Source organism: Mastigoproctus giganteus, chromosome 2 (genome assembly GCF_048544385.1).
Source record: "Mastigoproctus giganteus isolate SK-2022 chromosome 2, ASM4854438v1, whole genome shotgun sequence".
Lineage (NCBI taxonomy): Eukaryota > Metazoa > Arthropoda > Arachnida > Uropygi > Thelyphonidae > Mastigoproctus > Mastigoproctus giganteus.
Window position 1 is genome coordinate 221,988,784 of NC_143576.1, and position 18,006 is coordinate 222,006,789.

At 36.9% G+C, this 18,006-nt stretch overlaps 1 protein-coding gene across 1 annotated transcript in view; it reads right to left on the minus strand.

Moving 5' to 3' along the window:
- Positions 1–8,941: 8,941 nt before the first annotated feature.
- LOC150090156 (glutathione S-transferase Mu 2-like) overlaps positions 8,942–18,006 on the minus strand; it is a 58,038-nt gene continuing 48,973 nt past the window's right edge. The window contains exons 6-7 of the mRNA XM_090368978.1: positions 14,500–14,610; positions 8,942–9,074 (exon numbers count right to left, since the gene is read on the minus strand). Coding sequence (XP_090225104.1) covers positions 8,973–9,074; positions 14,500–14,610 — 213 coding nt within the window. The 3' untranslated portion in view covers positions 8,942–8,972. The remainder of the gene's footprint in view (positions 9,075–14,499; positions 14,611–18,006) is intronic.

Sequence of the window (18,006 nt, forward strand, 5' to 3'; positions counted from 1 at the left end):
GAATATTTCCCCAAAACGGCAAACGTAACAGGTGTCTGTTTTATTGGGTGATTTTTTCCTGTGAAAAATTAGTTCGAAAATGTTGGTTGTTTAGTAATTATAATTCGATTGATGAGGTGAGTGGTCTTTTTATTTTTAGCATTTCTGTTGACAAGCATTTCAGGGTGAAATCAGTGATTATTCGATTGCTTGATTTACTTTGCGTTGGTTTAGGGTAGTTGTCTCTTCAATTGGGTGATTTATTCCTGTAAAATATTAGTGCGAAAATGTTGGATCGTTCAGAAAGTAATTCGATTGATAAGGTGAGTGATTTCTGTTGCGGGCATCAGCAATTTTCAGTGTTTTTTGTTCGTGAAATCGTCCGGGCATCAGGATCCCCTATTCCCCCCCCCCCTCCGTCTACTAATGTACGGGCGAGAAGAATCAGTGGTTGCAGTATTGTGAATTTTTACTTAAAAAAAAAAATTGCCGTTTTCTTTATTTCGGCTCCGCTTTTGCGATCCCTGAATAACGTGCATTTTCTTTTTAAAAAATTGCCATTTCCCGTTCGTTCTATTTTTTTTTTTGAAAATTGTTGATTTGCTGTTCCATTTCTATCGTGAAGCATGAATTATTGAAGAGGCTTCCATCTTGCAGTGGGTTGATAATGGCTGAACTCACCGTTTGCCTTTTCTTTTCAACCACTCTCATTGTTGATTGAGCATGTTATTTTTAATAATTGTTCATTTGCTCTTCCTTTTTTTCACGAAATTTTAAATTACCGTTCCCGTTTTCTTTTCAGTTCTATCCGACTTATTCAAATGTCATGTGACATTTCGTGATCCCGAAAAACATTTTTGTAACTTATCCTTTGTTCTCAGCCACCATATTTGTTGTGCCACGTGCCATCCGCCGGGGGAGAGGTGGCAATGAGTGGCCAGAGTCAAACCCGTCAATCACTGTCGTGTCGGCGAGTGTAGAGAGGTTGCACCAAGTACTAAATCTTAGCCGGTTTATCAAATAGTTAAACAATTTAAATGTAGATCAGAGGTTCCCAAACTCTTCACACACCCTTAGTCGCAGTAATTTTTTTCACAGCACCCTAGGCCAAAAGAAATACCTAACAATGGTTTGACCTTTTCAATTTTATTCTTTACATAGAGGTCACCACAAAATTAAAAAGATACAGTACAATGGATACCACACACCCTTTTATAATGAAATAAAATGTATAAATTTCAAAAAAAAAAAAAAAAAAAAACTTGAACCAAAATTCAACCAGGGTGCCCCAGCACCCCAGTTGAAAACCACTGATCTAGATATTTCCAGATGACAGCTCCCACTTGTCTAGTGAACTGTCCACAAAGTCAAACATGCTTCAGCATTTATAACTCTAATATCAAAATTATCTGAATTTTGATGCTAGAGTTGTAAGAAAGATATTTGTATTAGCAAAGCTTATACAAATCTCTTACAGAAAAACAAAGCTTATACAAAGCTCTTAGTAACATCATGGAATATATGTCATAGCATCTTTACAGTTTATGAAAGAAATTTTGCAACGAGAAGTATTTAACAACTTTCAAACGTGGAGTTGTCCCAGCAAGGAGGTACTCAGAGAGCCAGTGTTGAAGCGGTGGTGGGAGGCACCTGTGCAGTCTTGCACAGCCCTCACCTGCCAATTGCTTTTCCTCCAAGACTTGACTTCACTACTCCAGGAAGAAGTCAGTCACTTCACCCACCCTTGTCATTCACAACTGGAAAGACTCAAATAAACATTTTCATTAGTTCCTCAGTGTTTTTTTTTTTTGTTAGTTGTTGGCACATCAGCTTCTATGGCCACATTGCACCTCCCAAAGTTTTTGCATTTTATTGTGATCCAAGCCCGAGGCGGGAATCAAACCTGCAACCTTTGGGTTGCCCGGCAGGCACTTTACCTACCTGGCTAGCCTGGTCGGCTCCTCAGTTTTAGTCCAAGCCGGGGTACTAGAAACTTTTCAGTTACCATAAAGCTCTATTTGAGATACTTCATCCTAACTGCCTGGCACTCAGTAGTTGACTGATTTATTTCTACTCTTCAGGCTTGACTTTAGAGGCACTATCCCAGTCAAATCTTTATTTTTTAAAAGGCACACTAATATCAAATTCAATTTTTGCCATTGAAACTGACCAAAAAAGCAAGGGATGAAAAATGGTCCCCAGAAAATATGCAAGTGGCAAAAAATGTTTTTTTACCAAAATTTCCCACTGCTAGAGTAGATGAATTTGCTGGTGTTTCAGAAAAAAATAGTAACTGTTTTTAAAGAATAGTGCTAATCTAAATCAGCTGCAGAATTGGTTGAAAGTCTGTGCTAGTTATCGTGATCGGCATGGAAAATTGCACCGATTACGATCACTTAGGACCAAGTTTTGCCTATTCTCTAATGATGATAGGCACAGGGTTCATAGAAGCAATGGGAAATTTTATCGACTGTGTATCCAGTGGTGTAAAAACTGGCAATGGGCCAGTGATGCTTTGGGGATGTTTCAACAATCATGAACTAGGTCCATCTGCTTAAAAGTATGAACCAAAATGACTGAGGCTAGTTACACAAAATCTGGATGATCAGGTTGTGCCATTTGAAGGGCCACTGATGATTTTGATACTTTTCTCAGAATTAGTTGTCCAGTTTGCAGGACCTGTACTGTTTAAAAGTGGCTGGAGTAACACAATGGAATGATAGGTTGCTATTTTGAAATGGCAAGTGAAGATACAAGAGCATCAAATAAAACCTGAATGATTGGGCTCAGTTGTTACTTGCTTTTTATTTTATTAAGGTGAAAGAATATATACTCTCCTTTGTTTTCTAACAAGAATTTAAAAATGTTATATTCATTTAAGAGTATTTGAATACATACTGATGTCTTTAAAATGTTGAATATTCTTTATATCTGCTTTACTTTTTTTCCTTACATAGATAGTGATAAGAAAAGCTATTGAATTTTTCTTTAGGAAAGGTCACCCCATGCAAAATCGCATGGAATCGCTTTCATTACTGCTGTGGTAACTGAAAATTGCAGTTTGTTTCATAAGTGATGCAAATAAGAATTCAACACAACTCATTTCATTTTGAAATGGTACAACAAATTTTATATTAATTTCTGAATACTACACATTGTTTTCATGCTTGTTTGCACAATATTCATCCCTGTGACATAACTGGTAACCTCAACCATCAAGGAATGCAGTTTATTCCAGTGACTGACAGCATGCACACAAAAACAAACTTCTGGAGGTGTTTTCACACCAATGGTTTATATTTACTAATCCCTCTCAGCACCTTTTAAACTTCAAGTCTCCCCTGAGGTGCCTGGTTGCAAAGCTCTGCAAGCCCATATCAGTCTCTCATGCAGTTGTCCTGCCAATTCAAGTTGTTCATCCTATTTTTTCCCAGTGTGAAAATGAGAAACAAGTGTCCAAGAAACAAGAGTGACTGCCACTCCTGATGTTACACCAATCTGAAGTATATCCATTAATCACAACCACCTCTGCTTTCTGCCCTGCAGTCACACAGCAATCCATCTTAAGATCTTATAATTCCAACATGTTCAAGCTTATACAGTAACCCCCATGAGGGACCTAGTAAAGGTAAAATGAGTTAAGTTGATGGGGGTACTTTTTCTTCCTGGCCATTTTTTTTTAGGTAGTTGTTGGTGCATCGGCCTCTGTGGCCATAGTGCAGCTTCCAAGGTTTTTTGCAGTACTTTGATCCAAGCCTGAGCCGGGATTCGAACCTGCGACCTTTGGGTTGCCAGGCAGGCACCCTGGCCATCTATTTCCCAAATGTATAACTAACTGTAGTTGCTCTCGCCATCAGTGAAGATTGTTCTGAAGCCTAGCCTGATTTTCATCATTAACCATGGTTCACTAACAATTTATAATGACCCTCTTTCTTCTATCATCCTCAAACCTCAGTATTTTTCTTGTGATCCAAATAGGCTCCAGCTTATCCAGCAAGCTCCACTCTGTCCTGTAGCCACCTGGAACTGAACTGAATTTTTAACATTTGGAAAAAAATTGATGTGTAGCTGCATTTTTAATGCATGTTATTTTTGGCATCTGATTGAACATTGGATTTAGGGTGCAGTTTTTATCAATTGTAGACTTACAATTGATAAACTGCACCATAAATGATTTTAAGAATTTAATGTATCATCCCTTAACCTGAACAAACTCCTTAATTTTCAGTTTTGGAAAAGGGATGATACATTAAATTCTTAAAATCATTTATAGTGCAGTTTATCAGTTGTAAGTCTGCATATGCCCTGTTTACTGTCATGGTTTTATAGTTCTGCCACAAGAAGCTGAGGTTTCTAAAATGGCAGACCTGATGAAGTGTGGATATCCTTCATGTTCTATATAGAGTTGAGCTAGAGGCACAAAATATTTTGTTAGGTACTCCTTATTGAAACAGCTGTCAACTGCCTACTCACCATCCTAGTGGCTGCCAATTTCATGGAGTTTCTGCTATTAGGTGTTACAGCAGGGTCTTTAAGTAGATGACCTGGCTTGTACACAGCTGAACCCAATTCATATTTATGTACATGATTTTTATTCATAGCTCATCCATTTTATGACTGCAGTCAGTTGTGTGAGAGGGAAGAAATGAAAAGGTTGATATAGCAGGAGCACAGTATTAGCTTCTGTACTTATATACCAGTATTAGTAAAATACTAAGAGGAGTTTACGTCAATATAGTGCGTAGAACACTTCCGTATGATACCCTCCAGAAATTAAAACAGAAAAAACCGACAACTTACCGGTAACATTAGAGTAAAATATAAATAATCAATTTAAAACAATTAAAAATCAAATTAATGCAATTAAAAGAATCTAACGAAGATATTCAAAACGTTTTGAATATTTTGATTAATATTTGAATAATTTGATTTTTAATTGTTTCAAATTGATTATTTATATTTTACTCTAATGTACCGGTAAGTTGTCGGTTTTTTCTGTTTTAATTTCTGGAGGGTATCATACGGAAGTGTTCTACGCACTACATTGACGTAAACTCCTCTTATTATTTTACTAATATTATTATTAACATAGAACATATTGAGTAGTACAGCTCTGATTCATACTATGAAAGTACTTAAATACCTTATGATAATAACAATGCACCTTTAGCCTAAACTTTGCCTCTATGCCAATCTTTCATGAGCTTAGATTCATCCTGACTGTACTTGAAGCTTTATGTGCATTTCATTTACACAATTTGTGTATTTGATTTATAGTAGTTTGTCTAGCTTTAACTCAGTACATAAATTTCTACATGGTTTGTATGTTTGTTACTTGGTTTTTAGGAGCATTAGCAACTAAGGCCATATTGTTCCGGGGATATGTGGTGGTCATTCCCTGACCTTTCCGCATCCTCAGTATTTGGTGGTCACAGGCTCGAACCCCGGTCTAATCAAGAAGCGTGTGCTACGCACTGCTGTCCTGCCCACCTGGACACAGAGGCACCTTTTTCTACATGGGGGAACCCAAATTAGACAGGGGATACCAGGAACCTAAGCTTCACATATTGAGACCCTACTGTACAGCATTAACAGGAAGCTGCAGTCATCACTAATGTACCTGTTCACTTACATATGCCAAGTAGTTGTGTATCATAAAGTGCTCTAGATTGTAGGGCATACATTGGCAAAACAGGTTGATCAGCAGACTATTAGAGCTGGGGGATGACTATTGCTATGGCAATTTCACATTGTTCTGCCCTCCATGAGGAAACTATTTGTGAACACAAGCTTGACCCCTTGATGTTCAAGTGATTGCTTGTTCACAAGATTTGTGCTCACAGGCTTGAATTTTTTTTTTAACCAATAGCTCCTAATATTAATCATAAACTGGCCCAATATATCCGCAATTCTGCAATGAGTGCTAGTACACTCCATACTTTGCTTTTAATGCACATCTCACACAAGATTGCAATACTTTTTCTTTGCCTTCACCACTTCATTGAGCATTGCCATGTCATAGCTAATTCTTTCACATGGCAGCTATGCTATTTAAGCTAATGTGTACCACTCACTGACAAAGAGGCACACTACCTTGTAAGCTACTTGGAATCTCTTGTTCTGATCACTTTTTTACTTACCAGTAAACCAATTTTATTTTTTGTTCTAATCACATTTTATTAGTTTCATTTAATGTTTATGTCAATTGCTATAAGACATCTTTGATATGATTTTGAGCACCGAAGGCCTTTTTTTTTCCCTAATAAATGGATTGGTCTGTTACTGGATTCAAGTTCACATGATAAATTTAGGGTTTGTAAAACAAAAGTATTATTCTATTGTTGGGAAACCAAAAACAAGCAGGCCTAGAAAATGGCTATTTTACCACCACTATTTGAGTTCAATTTCAAAAAGATTGCAGTGACCATTGCAATTTTTTTTTACAATTGAACTCAAATAGTGGTGGTAAAATAGCCATTTTCTAATGGGAGGTAACAGTAAAAACTCACTAATTTGAATGCACAGTAGGAAGGGATAGCCTAAATTAGCAAGTTTCAATTATAACATTTATAATAATTAAATTAACTTAAGTTCTTTTATAACTTGTCAAAAAAATTAAAAAAAATAACAAAAAACCCAGCTCAGCAAGATGTCAATTCACTTGGTATTAGGCCACAAATGGCAAAGAGAAAACTTATGAATAACATTCAAAATAAAATCAAATAGTTCAAAATCAAGCAGTATACAAAACATTTTTCAAAGAAATTCATTTTAAATATTAAATTTTTAGTCCTGTCCCACTCATTCTTTTTCAAAGAATATCAAATTTGTTGAGTTAAGTTCTGTTATTTCTTTTTGGATGTAAAAATTTCTCCCAAATCTCAACAAAAATAGCAAACTTAAGAGGTACTGAGGCAGTTTCTGCCTCTGTGTAGTTTTCTTCATTTCTAACATCACCTACTGGTTTCTCTCCCTTGAATTGCTGTTGCTATTTCTTCTACCCTCAACCATACATTTGGTCTTATCTAGTTAGTTTTCACAACTAACTAGGAGTGGCAAAATGTATCTTAACTACTTAAGATACATTTTGCCACTCTTCATCTTTGATTCTATCTAAAGCCATAAGTTTTATCATCACTTGAGAAGTTCGATAACTATTACACTGTCTTAGTCATTCTAATTCACATCGTAATCATAAATAGCATCTTTTGTTATAACTTAAAACTGGTCACTGTTTCCCTTTTATCTCATTTACAAAACACCAAATGTTTTTTAATTTTTAATTCTTTCCTTCAATATAAGTATTTGAAACTCAGTTTGTCCCCCTGACCCACAGACTGTATGAGGACTGCAGTACTGGGAGTAAGAAAAGGCATGTGACATTGCTTCCTCAACCGCACACACTTGTGACCTTTGCTCTCCTACAGAAGGTCAAAGGTCACCTCAGGATTGTAATACCCCGACTTACGCGAACTCTGAGTTACGCGGTTCTTGATTTTTTCGTTTGGCAACGCTGCCGCCCACTATCTTCAAGGTCGTTTTTCATATGTTATCGATATACGGTGCGACGGCGGAGAATGAGAGCGAAAGATGAACAAAATTCAACTTTGCTGCTTTTATATCAGTGAAGGGGAAACACATTTCACCATAATAACGTAAAAACCAACACAATTCCAGCTATCGGTATAATCGCAAATGCAATTAGATCGAGTTTACTACCAGTTTATAACAGATTTCACTAGCAGAAACGCAACCGGATTTTTATTGTTTTATGGTAGTAACCCCTAGAAATGTGAGGTGTTAATAGCGTATCTCTGCCTTTATGGTGTTGTTTATTCAGTTGCTACATGCGCGCAGCTTTGTTTATGCGTATCAAGCGTGCCTCCTCGTTTTGTAATTGTGCTTTATTCCCTAAAAATGAGTAAAATACTTAATTAAAAGGTGTGAAAAGGAAGCGTCCTGGTGAAGACACTGCAGATTCAGAGAGAAAAAGAAAAGCAATTATCGATAAACAGAGGCGGACTGGGTCAAAAATTCTTACCCGGGAAAATTTATAGTGGCCTCATACTATGGTTTATGGCCAAAATCACACTGGCCCACCGGGGTTTCCCTGGTAAGGCTTATGGCCAGTCCGCCTCTGTCGATAGAGAAAAAATATGAAATTGTGAAACGCTTTGAGCGAAATGAAAGACCATGTGATATTGCACGTGCTACAGGCCTAAATGAAGCAACGGCGAAAAGCACATGACAATTGCAAACTTGACAGGTTGCAAATTGAAAAGGGCTCAATTGTAAAGGGCTTAAAAATTTTAGAAAACAGACTCCAACGAAGAACACGTTATAGCTACAAAGCAAGGAATAAAAAAATTATCAGCTTGCTACGAAGAAATTCTGCGTGAAAAAAAGAAGGCGCTGTGTCGTCGAACGAATTTGTTAGATTTTATGAAGCCATCGACATCGAAATAACTTTTTAACGTAAGTCATTTGTTTTTTAATACATATTTTGTATTAATATGTATAAAGAACTGCAATTTAATTAATATTTTTCTTCTAAACTAGTGTTTTTTTAGTCCTTGGTCCCAATTAAGCAAATTTTATATGTATTTATATGCAAAGTTGTACCCCGACTTACGCGAATTCGACTTAAGCGATTTTCGTCGGACCCACCTATCGCGTAACTTCGGGGTATTACTGTATTGGTAATTGGATTCAAATTTCTAACCCTATTTTTGTTCCCCCAACAGCATGTTCTGATGAAGGGTATTGGTAAGATACCTGAAACCTTACCATAATGTATAGTAGTTTATGCAAATAGCTTAATAAACTATATTATTAACTTCATGTGGTATTATATTTAATAATCTTGTAGAGGTTTGTCAAATAAGCAGTGAAATTTTATTCGATGATTAAAAAGACTTTAAAAATAATGCAAAATAATATATTTGTATGAAAATATATTTTCTTTTTGATGGAATGCTTGCTTGTCAACAAAATTATGGCTGTGTGAATCTGGAACCCCATTCGGCCATATCTCCATTTAGTGGCCATTTCATAAACTTTTCAGACTTCATATATTTTTCAATATTTGGTAGAGCCTATAAAAAATTTTAATTTAAGCATTTTAATTAATATAAAATTAATTTATAATCTTTAAACTTAACCATTCATTTACTCAAACTAGAAATCAATGCTAAATAACTAAAAATATTTTATGATGTGCATAAAGGATCAAATAGGATCCTAATAAGCGGCAAAATCACTAGCTTATCTTATCAGAATTTATGCCTATGTGAGGTTCAACATTAGGAGTAAATACACAGCATTTTTCTGGAGGGGGGGGAAGCTAAATGTTATAATGATTCAACCAAAGGTATTGTTAGCCTTGCACACTGGAATTTTTTTTTGACTCCTTAAAATTGCAATAAGTGCTATCATCTGAAAGAATGACTACTCATCCATTAATGCACCAAAAGGTTGGCATTAGGAAATTTCCATAACAATTTTAAGTTCAAGGAATGCTCTGCTGAATATTATGTTTCAGTCTTTTATTCTTAATATTAAGATTGTTCAAATGGAATATAGAAATATTAAATGAGGAAAGCTGGTGTGAACTAAACAAGTCTTATTTTGCATGTGTATTACTGTTCACAAAAGGACATTGTACCTTTTATGTGCACTGTATGGTGTAAAAAAAAAAAAAAAAAAAAAAAAAAACCACTTTGAACAACACCAGGTTTATTTCAACAATCAATTACTCTTTGGCCAAAAGCAAATAAACTTGACACTTAACTTCCAATTAATGAACCTATTCAAAGCCACAAACAACCAGATCTCAGAGATTGGCTAATTTCTTGAACTGAAGTCTTCAGTATGGGTACTCTTTTGGGCTACTGGCATGTTACTACTCTTCTCTACACCTGTTCAAATGGATATACATCCATTCTAATTTGAGGCTTCAACATCTATATATGGATACTCAAGATGCTGTCTTATACAATGGGATGGTCACCCCTCTGTGCCTTATGGGAAAATTGCTGGTGCTTGAGGTTGTCAGAAATTCTCTCAGACATGCAAGAAAAGTTGTATTTGCTACCTTGGGAGTCTAAAACACTGATGGAACTGATATTTTAGTGACATTCAAGTCAAGTGGACCCAATTTTGGTGAAGTCTGGACAGTCTGTGACAGCCAAATCCTCTGCTTGCAGCTTCTCAATGGGTGACTATCCAGGTGTAAACCAACAGGGGTTGAGGTGTGACACCCACACCACATGGAGGAATGCAGTCTCTGTGTAAGGTGGTAGAACCCATGTTTAGTCTTCAGCGCTAAGTTCTGGTCAACCCTTTCCGATCTTTTCCCTCATGCAGTATGTAGACATGTATAGTATCTTATGTAGGACGGCACCTGAACGAAAGTTCAACTCCGTCTTTGTACACTGATGGTTACAGAGCGCTGTAACAGACCAGAAATGTGTGTAACGTTATGTTCGTGCAGTGTGTGTGTGTTGTTGTGTTGTTTAGTTGTTTCTGGCCGTTTTGTCACCAGGCAGGCGATCACCTGGAAAGCCTGCCCAGTGTCCGTCTACACCACGGGGAGGTAGGCCACAACTGCGCAAGAACCGGCCAACCTCAACAGTCACGTACTGAATGTCCAAAGAGGGTTTGGAGCCATTCAAAAGAACCCCGTGCCAGCAAGCCGGCAACATCGCACACACACACACATTCCCAGGAGACAGGACAGCAGAAGATGAAGAAATAAGGATGAGAGTGGCATAAAGTAAAAATAAAAAATAATAATAAAAATATATATATAGAAAATATATGTATTAAAAAAAAAAAAGTAAAATAAAATCTTGATCCATTTTCTTGCCCACATCTTTATGCAGTTCTGCCCAAAGTGGTCCACAAAGAGAAAAGGTGTATTGTCAAACAGAGTAGTAATGTCATTCAATCATGATCGGCAGGAACAAATTATAGATATAATTCTGAATTCTGTTAAACTGGAGTGGTGTCAGAAGTCTCTGGTGGATGACGGTATCACTGAGCACAGTTTTAGTTGAAGAGAGTCTTGATAAAGGATGAGTCAGAGAAGTGCAGCATCTGTTAAAATCTTTGCGTGGTCTTGAAAGCCACAACAATTTTGTATATGACGTCATCAGGACGACAAGGCAGCGCACAGTTCTATTATGATTTATGATGCATTTTCAGTTTCATTTCTTGAATTAACATTGAGGTTGAGAGACTTCCTGCGATTAAAAGCAGCATTGCAGAAGGTTTGAAGGGCCTGGAAATTGTTGACAGAAATGAGTATCTTCTCGCCTCCGGGACACAAGTTTGGTACTGTTGCCTTAAGAGCCGATCTTAGATCCTCGTAAATGGAGCATTCAAAAAGTACGTGAGGAGAGTCTTCCGGTAGCCCACATCGACAGGAAAGTCTGAATTGGTAGAGTTTTGCGTTAAGCGAACCATGCCTAGTTAGTATGTAGGAGGTAAACAGTGAGGGTGAAAACCATTTTCTGGTGGATGATGAAAGTAGTGCAGTTACGTCGGGAACGAAGTTTTTGGTGATAGCTCCTTTTTCGGTAGAATTCCATCTGTTCTGCCAAGTGTTCACTAACAAATTCCAGCATCTGGTTCGCTCGGTTTTGGGATCAGTCTGAGAGTTAACAATGATTCACTGAAATTCTGCAGAAATGCCTTTGCAGATGTAAAAGCAAATCCCTCTAAACACAACATGCAAGTCAAGTGGTATGGTGCCTGCAAGAGTCTGTAAAGCTGGAGTTGATACTGTTCGGCAAACATGAAGTAGGCTGAGGAGAAAGCAACGTTGAATAGTGGATAACTTGGTTTGTACTGTTTTGAGTGCAGTACGTCTAAACCAAAGGCTGGCAGCACAGGTTGTAATTGGGATTATGGCAGCATTATAAAATAGATGTAGGGTTTTAGTGTTCAGTCCCCAGTCTTGTCTGGTAATTTGTTGCAGCATTGCGGTAAAACTCTTAACTTTGACGGACAGATGTTGAATATGCTCAGTAAAGGAAAAGCGGTCGTCGATGATGACTCCTAAAAATTTGGTGCTTCGGACAAGTGGAAGTGATTTCTTGTGAAATTTTACAACTGGTGGGCTGCGATAGTCTAATTTGTGTTTAAAAATCATGATCTTCGATTTTGTTGGGGATAATTTTAATTTGTTCTTAGAGGACCAGGACGATAGTTCAAAGAGTACTTTATTGGCATAGAGTTCTAATTCAGATCTTGAGTTTCCATTCACTAAAATGATAATGTCATCTGCATACGCAAGTTGTTGCACATTTTGAAATTCAGTCGTCCTAAGCAGCCAGTCATCGAGAACTAGGTTCCAAATCAAGGGACCCAAAATTGATCCTTGGGGACAACCACGGGAGACAGATCTGTTAATCTTCGTGCTTTTAGTGATGACGGTGACGGTGCGATCAGCAAAGTAGTTTCTGACAAGTTTATAAAGCTGAAGAGAGCAGTGATTGGAACGGAGTCTGCTGAGGGCACTTCCCACCATAAAGTATCAAAAGCGCCCTCAATCCCTCATGCAGTATGACTGATGATGATTTCTGAGGTTATGAACATCATGGAGAGATCCAATCTTCCTTACATTTCGAGGGTACAGTTTGAAAACTGTTCGCAGGCCGGCCACTAGCTAGTACACTGGACCAAACTTATTGGTAAGTCTTTAGGAGGCTTCTGAATCAGCTAGTGTATAATCTTGCTACCTCTACTCTGCAAATAGCGACTGGAGGGAATCTGAGTAGTGTGTACGTGGGGGGCACTGTTGAGGCCACATGCCAAGAATCTGGGTATATTCTTACGTGTACGCCGTACCCAAAAATTTCATTACGTCATACAGCATTTCCCCCCCCCCCACCTTTTCTTACTATTAAATATACCATAAATTCTTAAACTAATAGAGTAAGCTTATCTGCAAAAAGATCTGAACCTCCCAAACACTTCCTAGCTCATTTCACATGTGGGTCTCAACAATGTCCATTTAGAGATATGACTGTATTTTGATGATTGTTTTATTCAGTTGAAACAAATATCATTGTTTATATTTGTATACATATATAATGTAAAAAAAAATGCACTTCTCTTATTTAATGACATAATACAGAAGAAACACTGCTAGAGGAACAATATTAATATATAAAAATTAGATTTATATGAATAGGTACATAAAGTTACTATATAGGAATGCAAAATATTTTTAGATTAAACCATGCACACCAAGCATTTCTCATATTGTGGAGTTATACTTCATAACTGGATTGTCACTATTGCAACAATAGGGTATCTGCCCACCCACCAAGAGTAAGTAACACTAGTCTTCTCCATTGGTGAAGTGTTTTACTTATACAAAGCAGCGCAATCCTCTGCCACTTGTTAAAAGTATTCAACATGAGATATAATTCAACAATGCATTCAATGCTACCTTAGTAGTAAAAATGTATGTGCAGTAACCATGCACAAACCAACTCATACCCTTAGGTATTTAGCCAAGAAATATTTTTAGAAGTTTTAACTTGCTAAAACTCCTTCCAGCAGTGGCTACTGTTGTTGGCATTGTAAGGAATATTTTAAGAGCTTTTTTGATATTTGGATAGGTTTCTTGCAACTCCCATTTATCCAGTATATTTAAAATATCCAAGTGTATGGGGATTTTTGTTTTCTAATATTTCAATTATTTGGTGTTTAAAGCATTTGATTAAATCTAAATTGGTCTTGATTAATTTCAAGGTATTTTTCTAACAATAAAATAGCTTTAGTTCCTAAATCGTAACTTTTCATTGAATGGAATGCTTTGCTAGTCAAAAAAAAATTAGTCTCATCTTTTTTAGATATTCAAATCTTTCATTTAACTGCATTATAACAGAATCAATTGAAAAACAAGAAACTTATTTCAAAGTTTGACAATTCATCTTTCAGCATGCATGCACACCAGGCATTTTTTTTCATTTCACCTTCCTCTTTTCAACTGGTACTACATTTTTTGCAAGTTTCCTCACTTTCAGTAAAAACAAAATTGTTATTTCTTAGATGATCTAAGAAATAATGAATTTGGTCCCTTCAAAGGTATATTCTGGATGGCAAATAGAGCTATGCAGCATGTACTCAGATTTAAGGATGCACGCAGGCTTTAATTACTCTCTGAAAACACTGCACTTGGTGAAAATTAATTTTCATCCCATCACCTACTCTCCACCTTGATTTGACATCTAGGGGGTGACATTTTGTCAGCTAGCCTCATGTGTCGAAATGGCTTGGCACTGATGTAGCCCATCAGTGGTGCCCTTGGCACCTGCCCCAATGCCAAGGCGTTACCTATGCTACTGCATTTCAATAATAACTCTAAAGTTTAAGCATATTAATAATATCTTTTGTTATTAATGTACTTAATTTTTGTTAGGGATGAAGCTCAATTTCAATTAGGTAGCTGTACATCATATGGTTTAAATAGGAAATCCATAATAACCAAGTATAAAGAAAAGATACCTCAAATCTGTTCATGTAGTCCTTCAGGTTTTGGTAGTCACTGAGACAGCCTGGAGCAAATAACACATGATGATCAAGTATTTCATACAATAAGAAATCCACATAAGTCAACTGCAACAAAAATAAGTGAAAATGTAATTACTTTCTCAAGTGGCAATTCAATGTCAAAGAAGCAGCAAGAGAAAAAACCAACTTATTGTGGTTTTGTGTTAGTAATTAATGACTGAAAAAAGTATTTCAATTACTCACAATTGTGAACTGAATTCCTTACACTTTTGAAATTATGATTAGCATGATTGCATATTACTGCTAAATATTTTATAGCATAAAAGCAGTCAGACATTCAAGTCTTTTTTAATCAACAGCTTTAAGAAAAATATTGAAAGATCTTTCTAATAATCAAACATTTTTTAAGCAATCTTTTTGTTAACAGTAAAACCATTTTGAAAAAAAATAACTTTCAAATTAATTTTCAAGTAAAGTTCACTGACCTCTGGCAGGTAGAAAGGTTGTTTCCAATAAAAAAAAATCACTTAAAAATATTATTAAAAAAAACCAAACAGACAACTAAGTGATGGGCACTCAGGATGAAGGATCCATAGTCACAAATGGTCATTAGTGTAGTATCTCAAATAGAGCTTTATGGTAACTGAAAAAGTTACCAGTACCCTGGCTTGGCCTAAAATTGAGGCACTAACAAAAACAGTATTTGATTCTTTCCAGGTGTTGTGAATGACATGGTGGGAGAAGCAACTCAGATTTCTTCCTGGAGAAGAAATTAAAATCTTGGGGGAGAAGTGACTGGCAGGCAAGGGCTGTGCAAGACTCTGCACAGGCACCTCCCACCACTGGCTCTGAGTACCTCTTTGCCAGGACAACTCCAGTTTTGAAAATTGTTAAAAAAATACTTCATCGCAAAGTTTATAAATGACCTTTATAGAATTAACTAACTATTTAGCAACCTTTTTGTCACCAAAAGGAGAGTTACTTAGTACAAAGAAGTGCACAATCAAAGTGCAATAAAAAATTGTTTTTTAATTTTAATACAAAAAGTAAGTGATAGATTTCACTAATCGGAATAGTTTTCCCTTGATAAGCATCGAATAATACATGGCAATTATTTTTAGCTCCATTAGCAATGGAAATAGGGGGGAGAGACACTAAAATTACTCACATTTTCCTGTCTGGCGCTGCCATTTTTAATTTTAAAAATACTCACGCTCTTTCCAACAGTATATAATTAGCTGTAGGTTGTGTACAAATTTTACCCACGTTTCTCAGAAATTTTTGTCAACAATGATCAATATGGCATTATGTTGGCCCACATGATGTATAAACCCATGCAAAATTAAGTCAACAGGTTGAGTGGCTCCAGAGATACAATGCTGTGACAGACTGACAGCCAGCCAGCCAAGTGACAAGGGTCCTTCATTAGACTACAGACCTTAAAAAGAGCAATGAGTTTTTGAAACAGTAATTGTGCCCCAGGCAAATGTCTTTTCTGCCTATAGGATAATGTGCCATTGTATCAAGGAATGTACCAGTAACCAAGAAGCCAAGTGGTTGTACCACTGCTATTTTGAGCATTCAAAGTTTCTTATAAGAATGATTAAGATTTACATAAGGGAAGAAAGTTCTTGTTAAAAGAAATTACCAGGTTGTAACATGTGCTTCTGTACAGTGCACAAGACTTACAAATTTAATCAGCCACAAACCACGAAGCTTTAAGATCAATGTATCATTACCATAACATTGAAATTGGTAATGCATGTTCTTGCCATTTTCTGTTTATTTCTCTTCTTTGAAACTGGAATTTCTTTTACAAAATTCTGCTTATCTTTGGTAATTGCAGACAGACTTGAAACAAAGGTCTGTGGTTATGCTGAATAGTGTTCTAAAGCTATGTGCCAGAGAAGAAAAAACTATTCATCATCTAACTCAGTGATTTTCAATCTTTTTTTTTTTAATAACAGCACCCCTACTCAATTTTCTGCCTGTTAGATCCGATTCTGTGTGTGTATATAAAAAATAATAATAAAAAAAAGTTATATTTATTACAATAATATAATTATAAAAATTACACTTCATAATACAAATTATATATATACAGTATATAATTTTATTCTTTAGAGGTACTAAAGAAACATCAATTATAGATCACAAAATTAAGATACTGTACACCTTTTTATAATTAAATAAAAAAATTAAAAAATAATAAGTTTAAGTAACTTAAACTCAAATTACGTGGCACCCCTGGAATGTTGTTGCAGCACCCTAAGGTGTCACGGCACCCCTGGTTGAAAACCACTGATCTAACTGATCATTTAGAATTCACATTATCTTAAAATTAAAAAATAAATAAAATCTATAAAGGATAAGTCATTTTTTTTTTTTTTTTTTGGCTGGTGCAGCATAAGCCTCAGGCTTCCTTGCACCACATGGCTAATAATAATAATACAGGAAGTTCCTGCTTTACGAGTTGCCGGGTTTAAGAGTTTTTCCCCACCAACAACAAAAGTATCAACAAAATCAAAAATATGAACATTAATTGCAAAAAATGTTAAAAAAACATTCATAAATACTGCATTTCAAACCATGTGCATAGCTATACGATACAGTTTCTTCTTCTTCTTTGGTCCTTAGCTGGCAGCTGGGGGAGGCGGTTGGCCACGCAACCATTATGCTGCTGTAGGTGCCGCAGGGTTTCGGACTTGCTCTGTGATGTTCTTCCATACCTTACGATCCATGGCTTCAGTCCTGGCCTGGTTAAGGTCGAGACGTCGGCTCTTCAAGTCATCTTCCACTTGCTTGGCCCACGTTTTCCTAGGCGCGGTCCATTGGATGCTCCATTGGGTGGGTCGTTGTCTCCAAAGGAGTGTGGATGGTATTCTGTTCGGGCCCATTCTACATACGTGGCCAAACCATCTGAGCCTTCGCTTCTGGATTTGGTCGGCAATGGTTGGTTGCTGTTGGCATCTGGCGCGGATGGTATCATTAGTGATGCGGTCGCGAAGAGAGATGCCCAAGATCTGCCGCAGGCATCGCATTTGGAATACCTCAAGTTTGTTCAAATCTAACTTGAGACAAATCCATGTTTCCGATCCGTAAAGAAGAATGGGCAGGATCAAAGTCTGGAAGAGTCGGATTTTAGTCTTTGTGGAAATGTTGGTCCTCTTCCACAGACACCATTTGAGCGAGGCGAACGCAGTGGCCGCCTGTCCAATTCTGCTGTGAATTTCCATGGTGGATGCAACTTTCTTCTCCTGGACCAGCGACCCAAGGTATTTAAAGTCCTGCACTTGCTCGATCTGGACGCCTTCGAGATAGATGGTGGCTTGCGACCCATCTGTTGTCAGGGCCTTTGTCTTACCAGCATTGATCTTCAAACCATATGGCCGGGCAATGCGGGCAATGTCGTAGAGGATGTCCGTGGCTTCAGCGTCGTTACCGGCAAGGATAGCACTATCATCAGCAAACATCAGGTCAGTCACATAGTGATCCTTGTCA